General features: G+C 38.5%; 1 protein-coding gene across 1 annotated transcript in view; it reads left to right on the forward strand.

The window, feature by feature from the left end:
* LOC139755589 (glutamine-dependent NAD(+) synthetase-like) overlaps positions 1-15,115 on the forward strand; it is a 30,670-nt gene that overhangs the window by 2,349 nt on the left and 13,206 nt on the right. The window contains exons 2-9 of the mRNA XM_071674110.1: positions 416-609; positions 1,366-1,536; positions 4,492-4,576; positions 5,288-5,433; positions 6,722-6,882; positions 9,576-9,772; positions 12,350-12,601; positions 13,689-13,849. Coding sequence (XP_071530211.1) covers positions 464-609; positions 1,366-1,536; positions 4,492-4,576; positions 5,288-5,433; positions 6,722-6,882; positions 9,576-9,772; positions 12,350-12,601; positions 13,689-13,849 — 1,319 coding nt within the window. The 5' untranslated portion in view covers positions 416-463. The remainder of the gene's footprint in view (positions 1-415; positions 610-1,365; positions 1,537-4,491; positions 4,577-5,287; positions 5,434-6,721; positions 6,883-9,575; positions 9,773-12,349; positions 12,602-13,688; positions 13,850-15,115) is intronic.

The following is a 15,115-nucleotide window of genomic DNA, read 5'->3' on the forward strand; positions in this document are numbered from 1 at the left end:
TGACTTGACCCTCAACCCTACTGTACCTAATAACCTTGCTCTTATTCACATTTACCCTTAACTTTCTTCTTTCACACACTTTACCAAACTCAGTCACCAGCTTCTGCAGTTTCTCACATTATGGATTTATGGATTTGCATATGATGTTAAAGAAGCCCTTTTAGGTGCTTATGTTTCATAGGACTATAGTTCTATAGAGTGAAGGTTGAATTAACATATTTATGCAATACAGAAACTGGAAGATCAAAATGACTGCTGTATTTCATAGTTCTTTGTGTTACTTGTCATAAAGGAGTAGACTTTTGTAACATCATGGAAATCCATGTTGATACTTCCTGAAATAATACTTAAGATTTTATGATAGCATTGATTTACTGTATTGTATTGAATACTGAAATTGCATTTTCTTTTACAGAATCCTCACAGTCTGTCTTTTATGCTGTAACCACAGTGGACAGACAGAATGGGGCGAAAAGTTGTGGTAGCAACATCATGCCTGAACCAGTGGGCCATGGACTTTCAGGGTAACTTGGAACGGATTATTGACTCAGTTCAGCTGGCTAAGACGGCAGGAGCCATGTATCGGAGTGGTCCTGAGCTTGAGATATCGTAAGTTGATAGTACCCCGTTATTGAAATTCTAAATGTATTAACTTTTTCAGTGTTTTCACTTTCAGCATCATGGAATTTGAAACTTATCCATCCATGGTAATTTCACGTTCGATTTTGATGTGAAGTCCATTGTTTTATCATTGTTTAAGAGAAAACATATTTTCAGTGTTTAAGAGAAAACATATTTTCAGTGATAATAATAGAATTTGTTTTACTATACATCATGTTAAAAGTTAACCAAATATATCTTTGTCCTTATACTTGAATGTGATTCTGATACTGTCTGTGCAAGTGGACAGTTTCCTCTTTCAAAATTCTGACCAATTGTGAGAAAGCTGACCAGGATTTGCTGAGATATTTAGGACATATGGAGAGGTTGAGCAAAGAAAGAGTAACTAAGAGGATCTATCTATGAGAAATTAAGGGAGCTAGGGAGAGGGGAAGGTAGACCAGTTGGGAGATGGAAGGATGAAGGAGGCTTTGGCAAATTGGTAGAGGAACATTCAGGAGGGTGAGAGGTGTGTATTGGATAGAATGAACTGGATCTGTATCATTTACTTGGGATGATGTACTGCCACAGGGTGTATGAAATGGTCAAAGTAAACTATTGAATATCCTGTGGAGCTTGGCTGTTTCTTCCCTATGCTGCCTCACTCTAAGATGGGAGGGGTCATTAGGTATGATATGATATTTGGCTGTAATGATAAATTCAGGAATCACCAAGTGCTTACACCATATTGTTTTATTTTTTTAGTGGATACAGTTGTGGAGACCACTATTATGAGAGTGATACATTACTGCACTCATGGGAGGTGGTTGCTGAATTACTGCAGCATCCATCATGCACAGACATTATGATTGATGTTGGGTTACCAGTCATGCACAAGAATGTCAACTATAATTGCAGACTGGTTTTCCTGAACAGGTAAGAATCTTTGACTTTAAGTAGTATTGTCCTCTGTGAAGATGAACTTGGAAACTTGGGTGTGTTTGACTTATGGTTATTTTAGAAAAATGAAATATCCATACATATTGTTACTGGATCACTGCCAGTGCTAATCATCGCAAGGGGCTCTTGACCACTGGTGATAACTCTCTATTGATTCTCATGAACTCATTCCATTTTATATCAGTCCATGTAAACGTGCTTTTTAAGGAGTCAGATATTTTTGCTTTTTTATATTCTGCTAGTTTAACAGGGGTAAGGTCAATAGCATGTAGCCTTTCAGTTCACTTATTCACATCCTGAACTTGTGTCCACTATGGTGCAGTGTCAGAAATTAATATATCAGAAGTCCAGAAACTTTAAAAATCTGGACATTTTTTTTAGGTTTAAAGTATTGTGCCATTATGTGTTGTGTATATATCTCTAAACAAGAAAAAGAAGTAAACTCTCTTGCCGGTAAGACAACCAAAGCCAAAGATCCTGTTTGCACAGTTAGATTTTTTCAATGTATGTATATTTTTTTATGGTGAGAAATCTGGAAGAAAATACTGGTAGCATTTGGGTCCCAGTGATCCTGGATTTTGAATATTGTAATAATATATCAAACAAAGGCTTCCTGATTATTTTTGTTGTGTGTCTTTATCTTTTTTGCACACTGATTAATTCATGAGACTAATGTTTCTCTTCAGACCTCAATTGTTGCACATAGGATGCTACCTTTTTTTTTTTATTATTTTCACAGTTTGTGATGATTACTTTCTTGCTACCAGCACACTTTGGCAGTTTTTGTTGACAAGATATTTTCAAAAAAATCCTAAATGATAAATTATCAAATGAATAAGTTCTTGTGTTTAGCTCAAATCTGATGAAAAGTTGTTATTTCCAAAACTTTCAGTGCCATGTGATCTGAGCATAGCTACCATTGGTAAACACACAGGTGCATACATACCTAGGAGTAAAGTAATGGTACATATATACAAGGTTAAGAAGACATGGTGGGTGTCATGAGTATAAAATTCTCTCCCTGTAAAACATGAATAGCAATTACATGCCCCTGTTTATGACTGGCTTTCCAACTGTTTTTAAATTACTGGGAATGCTGTGTATTAAGATACATACTGGGGTATTTGTTAGAAACTAATCAGTATGTTTTTACCATGACACCCCACTTCTTTTGTTGACTTTCCTGTACATTTGATTTGGCTTGATATTTTAGTTTCATTAATACTTCTTTTGATTATCAACTTTGGTTCCATTTTTGCTTCCCCTTAAGAGCTTTACATCTTTAAAAGTGTACATTCATCAAATCTATCAGATTTAACCCTATCCTTGGAGTACACAGCAAAACTTGTACCTCCCTTTATGTGGGTACTGTACAAGAAATTTTTTTAAGAAACATCTTAACAGTTATGAAACACTTCAAAAACAATGGCAAATTACTTTATCATCTGTACCATGTGGTGATTGCAAATTTAGCCCAGGTGAGTGGTGAAATGAAGTTAAAATAGGAAGGTATGCTTTATTGATATGTGGAGATACCTTATGTAGCAAGCACTAGGAAAAAAATCCTAGAGTTACAGTTACCCACATAACATAAAAGGGAAGGGATGGCCCAGCATGCACATTTATGCACCCATGTTGATTAGTGGTTAATTAATGATAGTTTTTGGTAGACTGATTATGATGATAACGATTCCGTAGATGTTAAACTAATAGTACTAGTAGAATTTCTCTGTGTATCAGTAATCCATAGGAGGTGGTGGAGAAGGGACAAAAAGAAGAGTTAGTGAAAGTCAATTAAGATATGGAAAGCATTAATCTTACCTTTCCTTTTTCTCCTCTATTATTTCTTCGTCAAGCACCATTTCTCCTATTATGTAAAGTAGGTTATCTCATATAATCTTGTGTTCATAGTTCATATTAATGCACACATCGAAATTCTTCCATTTTTTCACCTGTCATATATATTCTTTGTCTTTCCTTTCATATTGGCTTGGGTGCCTGGTCCTTTTCCTTTCAGGTCACGTTATGTGTTATTTCCTGGTGTATCCTCGCTTGCTCAACATTAATGAAGTCTCATGTGACATAGCACTTTGATTTTCATATCTTCCTTGACTCACTCACATGTTTCTTCTGTAGTGGTACATGTTGATTTGGAAATTTCTCATTTTTTCCAGTCATTTGTTTTTTCGTATACATGTTACTATAGATTTGTCCCTTACTTCAGCCTTGTCTGTAGCAGTCTGGATCTGACAGTTTTACAGTCTCCCTCAGAGTTTCCAGCTACCTTAACAGGTATGGGTTTCCCTCCCTCTATTCTGTGATCCTTTTGTTGATTGATGCATAACAGTATATTCCACTTCAAATTATGTCTTTTTCATCCCCACTTTTAGATTTACTTTTATCGAGCGTACCATTAAAACTATAACAAAACTTTTCAGTCTCACAGTTTTTACATTTCTTCACTCATTACATCGTATATCTTTGCACTGGATGGCTTTCTGTCTGAGAACAAAAATTCTAATTGAACCTAGCCAGTTTTACTTTGTCATTCATGGCCTACCCACAAAGGCTGTAGCATTGGATCTAATTATAGAACTGTGATAGCTTTGATAATATTGAAATTTTCATCTGTTTGATTATGTGTGAAGAGTCATTTTATAGTGAAGAATGGTCTATTTATGAAATTGTTTTCATGGTGTATTCTTTGGTGTGATTTCATTTACTGCATGCTGACTCTGAAACACAGAAACATGTATTTAGAATTAGTTTTTGATGATAGAGAAGTAGTAAAATGGAACTGTTATTGAGATATGTGTTCATACAAGTTAGATGATAGTTGAAAGCTAACTCATGTTTAATGATTAAGATTTAAAAAAATGGATATGGCTTGAGTATTTTTTGATATATAATGTATAGTTTTTTTGCACACAGGAAGATTCTTCTCATCCGTCCAAAGTTATGCCTATGTGATGATGGTAACTACCGTGAGACAAGATGGTTTACTGCCTGGCGGAAGGTAAAGAATTCTATTTTTCATGTGACTTATAAAGTGAAAGATATTAGAAAAACTGAAGGAAAATTTAAGGAAGGAATTACAAACTATTTTGGATGGAGATAGATAAGTTTTGGGGAAGATTTGATGTGTTCGTAAGGGTGTGCTAGAAAAACATAAGAGATGAGAATGAAGTTTAATGGTGTAGAGAGTACTTTGAAAATGAATAAGGGTGATGACAAACAGATTATTATTAGTTCAGTAAGATTCAAGGTTAGGAGAGTGGAGAGTAGGTATTAGCGAGGGGAGAACTTTATGCTGGAGGTAGGAAAATCAGTGTGTTACCTTAAGAAATAATCAAGTAGGAGTTTGGGTAAAAAGGGGAATTTGATAAAGAGAAGTGGAGATGAATCAGCATTAGAAACAATATGGAAAGTGCTTGTAGCAGGATGAAGAGAGGTTACACAACTTATGAATGGCTGAAGACAGTGATTGTTTTGTTATAAATCTGATGAGAATATGAGGTTTCTTTGGCTTGACTTCTCAGTCATTCCCTGTGTCATCCAGTATCCCCACTGCATTTGAAATAGATATTTGCTGGTCATCTAGTATGTTTGCTTGTTAGATAAATTGCATCAGATACAAATATTTGGATGACATTACAGCTGGATGTCTTGAATGCAGATTTTGGATATTTGTTGTGCAATGGGATTTGATAACCATTCATATTTTCAGATCCGCCAAGTTGAAGATCACTATCTACCAAGAATGATCAGCAGAATAACGGGACAGATCACAGTACCATTTGGTGATGCTGTTATTGCCACCAGAGATACTTGCATTGGTTATGAAATTTGTGAAGAACTTTGGAATCCGGAAAGGTAAGCTATCACTCTGTTGTGAGTAGATTTTAATCTCTGTTATTATCTGTCATTAATAGAAATAGGCTCAATTTTGAAAATGAGAATATTTTTGGTATTGCATTTTATATCATATATTGTGCTTGAGATATATTAAAGGTGACAGTATGCCTGTATAGTGCTATTGTATAAAGGCAAAGGGAGTAAAGGTGAGTGCATTACAGAGGCATAAGTTTGTTGAATTTATCTAGTAAGTTGTATGGGAGGATGGTGATTGAGAGGGTGATCACATATACAGAACATCAGATTGGGGAAGAACAATATGGTTTCAGGAGTGATAGAGGATGTGTGGATCAATATTTGCTTTGAAGGATGTATGTGAAAAATATATAGAGAAACAAGATGATTTATTTATGGCTTTTGAATCTAGAGAAAACATATGATGATGTTGATAGCAATGCTCTGTAGAAGGTGCTAGGAATATATGGTTTGAGAGGAAAGCTATTAGAAGCATTGAGGCATTTTTATAAAGAGAGTAAGGCATGTTTGCAAGTAGGTAGAGAGAATGAGTGATTCCAGTTGAAGATGGATCCTTAACTTAGGGGTGTAAGATGTTAACTAGACTGTTTAATCTGTTTATGGATGGGGTTTTCTGGAGGGTGAATGCAAGGGTCTTGGATAGTGGAGTAGGTGCATGGTCTGCAAAGGGTGGGAAGGCCTGGGAGGTGTCATTTGTTGTTTGCTGATGTTTCAGTGCTTCTGGCAGATTTAAGTGTGAAACTGCAGAAGCTGGTGTGTGAGGTTGGGAGAGTGTTTGAAAGAAGGAAGTTGAGAGTTAATGTGAGTAAAATTAAAGGTATTAAGTGTAGCAGGTAAAATCAAGGTTGTTAAGTTTAGCAGTGAAAAGAAGAAGGGGGAAATCAAGTGGTGGAACGATCTAGTAAAAGATAAACTGAATGATCTGGATCTGAACATGGTGGAGGTTTGAGGCATGTATGGGATAGAGCTAATTGAAGTGATGTGCTGTATGTGGGCTGAGCCAGGTCATATGAAGCATTCAAGGGAAATCATGGAAAGGTCTTTGTGGCTTAGTTGTGGATTGGGATTTTGTTTTGTTGCATTATATCTGACAGCTTGAGAGTGGATGTGAGTAAATGAGGCTGATCTACATATGTTCCTCGTGCTGTCTCACTACATTGGTAAAAGTGAACAAGTATGACAATATATAGATAGATAGGTAGATAGCAGATTGAAGAATATATTTATTCTTATCTTATGATGATCACAATGTTTAAGATTTCCTTCACAGTTCTCACATTCCAATGGCTCTTGATGGTGTGGAGATAATTGTGAATGGTTCAAGCTCATACACAGAGATTCGAAAGGGATATGTATCACAGGATCTCATCAAATCTGCAACTGCGAGGAGTGGAGGATGTTACCTTTTTGGTAACCAAAGAGGATGTGATGGTAAGAATTTTTTTGGTTAAGATTACACTTAAAAGGAACTATAACTTTGCAGGAAACATTAAGTTTTGGCTATTTTTTTGTGCTTGACATTAAGTGAACAGTTTATCTTGGCCCTCGTTATGCTTACTGTATTTTGCAGACACAATTGAAATGTGCATGATGATTACACACAATTTTACATATCCTGAGATTTTTTATTTTTAAAGGCAAATTTTTTAGTGCATTAAGACTATAAAGATAACAGAGATAGCAACACCAATAGATTTTGCTATGCATACTATGAGTTCTCTGGCCAGTATCAAACCTCCTCAGTACCCTTAATTTAAGATCAGATGATATCCTTACATCCTTTTCTCCAATGAGTGTCTCATATTCCTTCCAGGCATACCTAGTAATTAGATTCCTATACTACTATAGTTGGTAGGTAGCCAACAACCAGGGAGGTTTATTACCAGTACTACCCACCTGGGTGTTAGGAGGGTTAGTGACATCTTAGTGAGCCAGCACTTTAGTGGTTGTCAAGTTGCACTCCTCTGACCCAGGTAGCTGTCTTTTTTTTCTGCTTCTTTAACATGTGGACTACTGGCATTCTGTCCTCAAATAGACAGTCCCTTCTTGTCTTATGTAACACTTGACAACACTTAACTCACACAGCTCGTTCTTCATAACTCCAGATTTTCCTGCATTGAGCACTGTGTGCTAGCCCTGCTTTTTGACATAATGTTAGGAGCAGTAGATAGAAGTAATAGGTAGGAACATTTAGGCTGGAGCATTAGGTAGAGGTAGTAGGTTGGAGCAGTAGATAGAGGAGCATTAGGTAGAAACATTAGGTAGAAGTTGTAGGTTGGAGCATAAGATAGAAGTAATTAGGAACTTTAGGTAGGAGCTTCTGCAAACACTGCTTTAGACTTGCCCTCTGCTAGAGGCCTGTTAAGGGTGAGGCACTAAAGGCTAAGATGTGCCACTGGAGTTCTTTAGTTATGGAGACTGTTGCTATGGCCTCCCCTTTGAGGGAGTTCCAGTTGGAACAGGTGTCAGAGATGCAGATAGTTACTATACAGTAAATGATGAGGTAGCAGTGAACAAAATCTGAACATATTTTGCCCTCCTTTCACCCTCCTGCATGTTCAGGCCCCGATCACACAAAATCTTTTTCACTCCATCTTTCCACCTCCAATTTGGTCTCCCACTTCTCCTCGTTCCCTCCACCTCCGACACATATATCCTCTTGGTCAATCTTTCCTCACTCACTCTCTCCATGCTCCCAAACCACCCCAAAACACCCTCCTCCGCTCCCCCTACCATGCTCTCCCTATTTCCATACTTATACATACACAGACATATACATATATACACAAGTACATATTCATACATGCTACCTTCATTCATTCCTGCCGCCACCCCGCTACACATGAAATGGCACCCCCTCCCCCCGCATGCGCGTGAGGTAGTGCTAGGAAAAGACAACAAAGACCACATTCGTTCACACTCAGTCTCAAGCTGTCATGTATAGTGCACCGAAACCACAGCTCCCTTTCCACATCCAGGCTCCACAAAACTTTCCCTGTTTTTTCCTATCTGTTACAAGTTGAAGTTTGGTGTCATTTGTTTTCAGTACTTTATTTCTTGTTTGGATAAAAGAAATTTAGAATGAAATAAACTTACTAATATGATTAGGATGTGGGTTTTAAATCTGATTTGTAGTGAAACCAGCATTTCTAGCCTTATAAAACCCATACCATCCTTATTACTGCAGTTGCCTTGGATATATTTTGATTTAGTCAGTCCTGGAACTAATAAAGCTGAACCTTCAGGAATTGATTTTTATTCAGTCTTTACATATCCCCACACTCTGTTTAAGTTATAGATCAGTGATGTGAAAACTTGGTTTATGAAAATTGTTCCCAAATAATCATGTACAGGGTTACTTGCTTGGCAGTCTGGAGGAACTTTGATGTAAGTACACATCTGACATGAACTTTGGAAGATAGGTGATTAAGTTTATTTCTAACAGGTTTTAGTGACTGATATTTCAGTCTGTGCACACTGCACTGTTTTATCTATCTGTCTATATCTCTGAAGCCTGTTCCCTTTGGGAACTCCCTTGGAGGGTGGTCACAGCAAAAGTCTCCATAACTGTTGAACTTCATTGCTGCCTCTTAGTCTTTGATGCCTCACTTTTAACGGGCCACTGGTGGAGGGCAATTCTAGTGCAGTGTTTTTAGAGGCTCTTACCTGATGTTTTTACCAACTACTTCTACCTATTGTGAATATCTAATATTCCTCCCTACTACTTGTACTTAATGTTCCCAGGGCCCAGCTAATGCTCCTACCTACTGCTTCTTCCCAATGCTTCTGCCTAAAGCTCCTGTCTAGCTTTCCAGCATACTACTTTTTATTGCTCCTACCATTTTGCCAAAAGGCAAGGCTTAGTGCAAAATCCCCATCACAGGAAAATCAGAGTTGTGTGAGTTAAGTGTTGTCAACTGTTATTTGTGACAACGAGAGATTGTATGTTTGGGGACAGAATACCAGCAGTCTGGTTTTTTAGATACATATGTGACAATAAAGAAAAGGATATATGTTTAAACATGCTCTTGTTATACATCATCTTATAGGGAACTGCTGTCTGTACTGTGTAAGATGAACAAATTTGCATGTAAACTTCTACTGTCATAACTTTTAATCAACAGGTGATCGGGTGTATTTTTCTGGAGACTCAATGATTGGTCTTAATGGGTCAATTGTAGCTCGGGCAACTCCATACAGCTTATCAGAAGTGGAAGTGGTTACTGCAACAGTTGACTTAGAATCCATCCGCTGTTATCGATCTGTAATTCGGAGCAGGTGTCTTCACGCATCCAAGAGTCAGGCTTATCCTCGTGTCCAGGTATCTTACTGAGTTGTGATTTATTTTCATTCCTAGCTTGCTGAAAAGTTCCAACAGTACCAAAAGAGTGGAAGTTTGAAAAGAATCCTCCTGTAGTTTTATTGCATTCTGGCTGTTAACAACCTATAACAGGTCAGTAAGCAGTCCCACAGCATCCTTACCACCAATCTTCTCACTCTTGTAAAAATAAGAGGGACTCTAGTTAAACTTTCTTGCTTTATCAACCAAACTTTATTACTGTGGCAAGCTTGCTGAGGGTTGTGTTCACTTAAGTATTCAGAGAGTGACATGTCTTTAGTTATGTATTCAGAGGGTGATTGATAACATTTTAGGTTTTTCACATGAAAAAACTTTTGTGTTAATAATCATGTAACATATCTATGTACAGCATTTGTTTTTAGTATCCAAAAATTGTGTACTTTCTTTACTCAGGGGAACCTGTATAGCAACCATATTTCTGTTGTATTTCATCATCTTAGTGGTAGTAAAAAGAGTGTGGTTGAGAGAGCAGAAGAGAGTGTTTTGAAATGGTTTGGTCACATGGAGAGAATGAGTGAGGAAACATCGACAATGAGGATATATGTGTCAGAGGTGAAGGGAACGAGGAGAAGTGGGAGATCAGATTGGAGGTGGAAAGATGGAGTGAAAAAGATTTTGAGTGATCAGGGCCTGAACATGCTGGAGGGTGAAAGGCGTGCATGGAATAGAGTGAATTGGAATGATGTGGTATACCTGGGTCAACATGCTGTCAATGGATTGAACCAGGGCATGTGAAGTTTTTTTTTTTTTTTTTTTTATACTTTGTCGCTGTCTCCCGCGTTTGCGAGGTAGCGCAAGGAAACAGACGAAAGAAATGGCCCAACTCACCCCCATACACATGTATATACATACTTCCACACACGCAAATATACATACCTACACAGCTTTCCATGGTTTACCCCAGACGCTTCACATGCCTTGATTCAATCCACTGACAGCACGTCAGCCCCGGTATACCACATCGCTCCAATTCACTCTATTCCTTGCCCTCCTTTCACCCTCCTGCATGTTCAGGCCCCGATCACACAAAATCTTTTTCACTCCATCTTTCCACCTCCAATTTGGTCTCCCTCTTCTCCTTGTTCCCTCCACCTCCGACACATATATCCTCTTGGTCAATCTTTCCTCACTCATCCTCTCCATGTGCCCAAACCACTTCAAAACACCCTCTTCTGCTCTCTCAACCACGCTCTTTTTATTTCCACACATCTCTCTTACCCTTACGTTACTCACTCGATCAAACCACCTCACACCACACATTGTCCTCAAACATCTCATTTCCAGCACATCCATCCTCATGGGCACAACTCTATCCATAGCCCACGCCTCGCAACCATACAACATTGTTGGAACCACTATTCCTTCAAACATACCCATTTTTGCTTTCCGAGATAATGTTCTCGACTTCCACACATTCTTCAAGGCCCCCAGAATTTTCGCCCCCTCCCCCACCCTATGATCCACTTCCGCTTCCATGGTTCCATCCGCTGCCAGATCCACTCCCAGATATCCAAAACACTTCACTTCCTCCAGTTTTTCTCCATTCAAACTCACCTCCCAATTGACTTGACCCTCAACCCTACTGTACCTAATAACCTTGCTCTTATTCACATTTACTCTTAACTTTCTTCTTCCACACACTTTACCAAACTCAGTCACCAGCTTCTGCAGTTTCTCACATGAATCAGCCACCAGCGCTGTGTCATCAGCGAACAACAACTGACTCACTTCCCAAGCTCTCTCATCCCCAACAGACTTCATACTTGCCCCTCTTTCCAAAACTCGTGCATTTACCTCCCTAACAACCCCATCCATAAACAAATTAAACAACCATGGAGACATCACACACCCCTGCCGCAAACCTACATTCACTGAGAACCAATCACTTTCCTCTCTTCCTACACGTACACATGCCTTACATCCTCGATAAAAACTTTTCACTGCTTCTAACAACTTTCCTCCCACACCATATATTCTTAATACCTTCCACAGAGCATCTCTATCAACTCTATCATATGCCTTCTCCAGATCCATAAATGCTACATACAAATCCATTTGCTTTTCTTCATGTGAAGTGTCTAGGGTAAACCATGGAAAGTTTTGTGTGGCCTGGATGTGGAAAGGGAGCTGTGGTTTCATTATACATGACAGCTAGAAACTGAGTGTGAATGAATGTGGCCTTTGTTGTCTTTTCCTAGCACTACCTCGTGCACGTGCAGGGGAAGGGGGTTGTCATTTCATGTGTGGCAGGGTGGTGACAGGAATGCATAAGGGCAGACAGTATGAATTATGTACATGTGTATATATGTATATGTCTGTGTGTATATATATATATATATATATATATGTATACATTGAGATGTATAGGTATGTTATGTGAGTGTGTGGTCACGTATGTATATACATGTGTATGTGGGTGGGTTGGGCCATTCTTTCGTCTGTTACCTTGCTCTACCTTGCTAATGGGGGAGACAGCGACAAATTATAATAAAAACAGATATTTCATTTGTATGTACTCTGTTTGATTACTCCTTGTAGGTGAACTTTGCCCTCTCCAATGATGAAGACATATTTCTGCCATCATGTGTACCAATAGAATATAGCATCCCAACCCCAGAAGAAGAGATTCTTTTTGGCCCTGCTTGCTGGTTGTGGGACTATCTGCGGCGTTCAGGTCAAGGGGGTTTTCTTCTCCCGTTATCTGGAGGTGTTGACTCCTCCTCAACAGCAGCCATTGTCTTCTCCATGTGTCACTTGGTGATACAGGCAGTTGCTAATGGTGAAGAGAAGGTATAGATATAATTATTATTTATTCTCTGTGTCATATATAGTTGATTGCATTTAAGCCTCGATAGTCAGCATAATATACTGGTAATGAAATATGGTTACTCTACATTCTTATCCCTGGGGATAGGGGAGAAAGAATACTTCCCACGTATTCCCTGCGTGTCGTAGAAGGCGACTAAAAGGGGAGGGAGCGGGTGGCTGGAAATCCTCCCCTCTCAGTTTTTTTTTTTTTTTCAATTTTCCAAAAGAAGGAACAGAGAAGGGGGCCATACTATTCGCGGGAAACGGCGAATAGTACGAAAAGAAAGAAAAGAAATATGGTTACTCTACATTCTTATGCATTCTCGTTCTTAAGTCTTGCTTGTAATGCTTTTGCCAAAGAATGCTATTTATTGGTTTCAATACCATGCAAGTGAAGCAACAAAAAAGTTAATGCTATAGGGATATGAAATGTACTTATGGTTGTAGCTCCTCAAAATAATCTATAGATATGTATTTTCTCCCATTGTGATATGCCATCAAGCTTTTGCAGTCTAATGATAATTCATTAATACTTTTTTTAGTTTTGTTGTCTATTTGAATAGTTACAGTAAGACTATGGGAGTTCAGATCATTGTCTTCTGTTTCACTTTGTTATCCAGGTTCCTTGTACAGGATGGTCTACGTTCTCTCTCTTCCTGTTGTAGTAGTATGTTTAGCAGACTTCAGGTCACTTTACACAGGAACAGTGCCATATGGCAGTGTGGAATAGGCAATGGGAATACTTTTGGATTTGGTGCTAATTTAGTATCTTTCAACCTTGCATATAGAGGTATTTGTCTGTATTTGATGGATCTTATGGCCCAGCATAACTTAGCAAACTGTGGGTGACCCTGATAGAGACCATCCTCTCACAGCAGTTGAATAATAGCTTTCTTTAGATCAGAGGTTTTTCATCTTTTCAGAAAGCTTCATTATTACAGCTCAGTATAGTTAGAGCAACATAATGATATAAATGGTCGTTAATAAAATGATTGAAAAGTAAAACTATTAGAATATTTTAATTATTTTGTTTTCAAATTTCTAAGTTTAATAACCTGTATTTCGATAGGTACTGGAAGATGTGAGACGCATAGTATCCCAAGCTGACTATGTTCCTCGAGATCGTCGGGAGCTTTGTGGCAGACTTTTCCACACAGTCTACATGGCTACTGAGAACTCGTCAACAGAGACCAAATCTCGAGCAAAACTTCTTTCCCAGCAGATTGGAAGGTGGTCCATGATTTTTTTTTGTGACACTTAACTCCTTAGTGTACAAGACCCTGGACTTCCACCATTTAGAACACTGTGCATTGAGTGTCCCTTGCATGATACCTGCCTACTAAAGGGTTAAAGTTTAACTCTAGAACGTTACTATTATGGTTTTGTATATGAATGATTCAGCTTATGGATGGGCTGATGGAAAGTGAATACAAGGGTTTTAAGGAGAGGGGCAGGTCTGCAGTCTGGCAGAAGTAGGGTCTTGGTAGGTGAGTCAGTTATTGTTTGCTGATAACATGGTGCTGATGGCTGATTCGAGTGAGTAGCAGCAGAAAATGGTTTCTGAGTTTGGGAGAGTTACTGAAAGGGGAAAGATGAGAATAAATGTGAAAGAAAAAAACAAGGTTGGGATATGAGTTTGAATAGAGAAAACTAAGAGGAAGCCAAGTATTTTAGATATCTAGGAGTGGACATGTCAGTGAATGAAACCATGCTAGCTAAAGTGCATCACAGGGTGGATGAGGGGGCAAACTATCTTGAGAGCATTGTGGATTGTGTGGAAAGACATGTCACTATTTAGTAGGGCAAAGATGAGTCTGTTTGAAGGTATAGTAGTCCTGATGGTGTTGTATGGATGTGAGGCATGGACTTTAGATGAGAATGCATGGAAGAGGGAGAATAAGGAAATTAATGTTTGAGTACAGTGTGTTGCATGGTGAAAGTTAATCAAGTAAGAAATTATAAGGTAAGAGAGAGATGTGATGATAAGAAAAGTATGGTTGCGAGATCTGAAGAGGATGTGCTAAAATGGTAGGGATGTATGGAGAGAATGAGTGAGGAGAGGGTGACAAAGAGGATACATCTGTCAGAAGTAGAAGGGACAAGGAAAAGAAGAGTCTGAATTAGAGATGGAAAGATGGAGTGAAAGAAATTTGAGTACTCAGGCCCTGAAGATGCAGGAGGGTGTAAGGCTTGCATGGGATAGAGTGAATTGGGCCAGTGCAGTATGAAGGGGGCCACTTGCTTTCAATGGACTGAGCTTGGGCATATGAGGAGGTGGCGAAACCACAGAAAAGCCTATGTGGCCTTGTTTTAGATAGGGAGTTGTGGTTTTGGTGCCTTATACATAGGAGGCTAGAGAATGGAATTTATATGTTATTTATCATGAGTGGTATGAAGTGTGTAGCATGATAGTAAGTTTAGAAAGATAAGATGTACTTCATGATTTTTGTGCTGCTGTCTGACAATGGTCTCGGTATTTGTTGTAATGAACTAATT

The sequence above is a fragment of the Panulirus ornatus genome, chromosome 19, assembly GCF_036320965.1.
Source record: "Panulirus ornatus isolate Po-2019 chromosome 19, ASM3632096v1, whole genome shotgun sequence".
Lineage (NCBI taxonomy): Eukaryota > Metazoa > Arthropoda > Malacostraca > Decapoda > Palinuridae > Panulirus > Panulirus ornatus.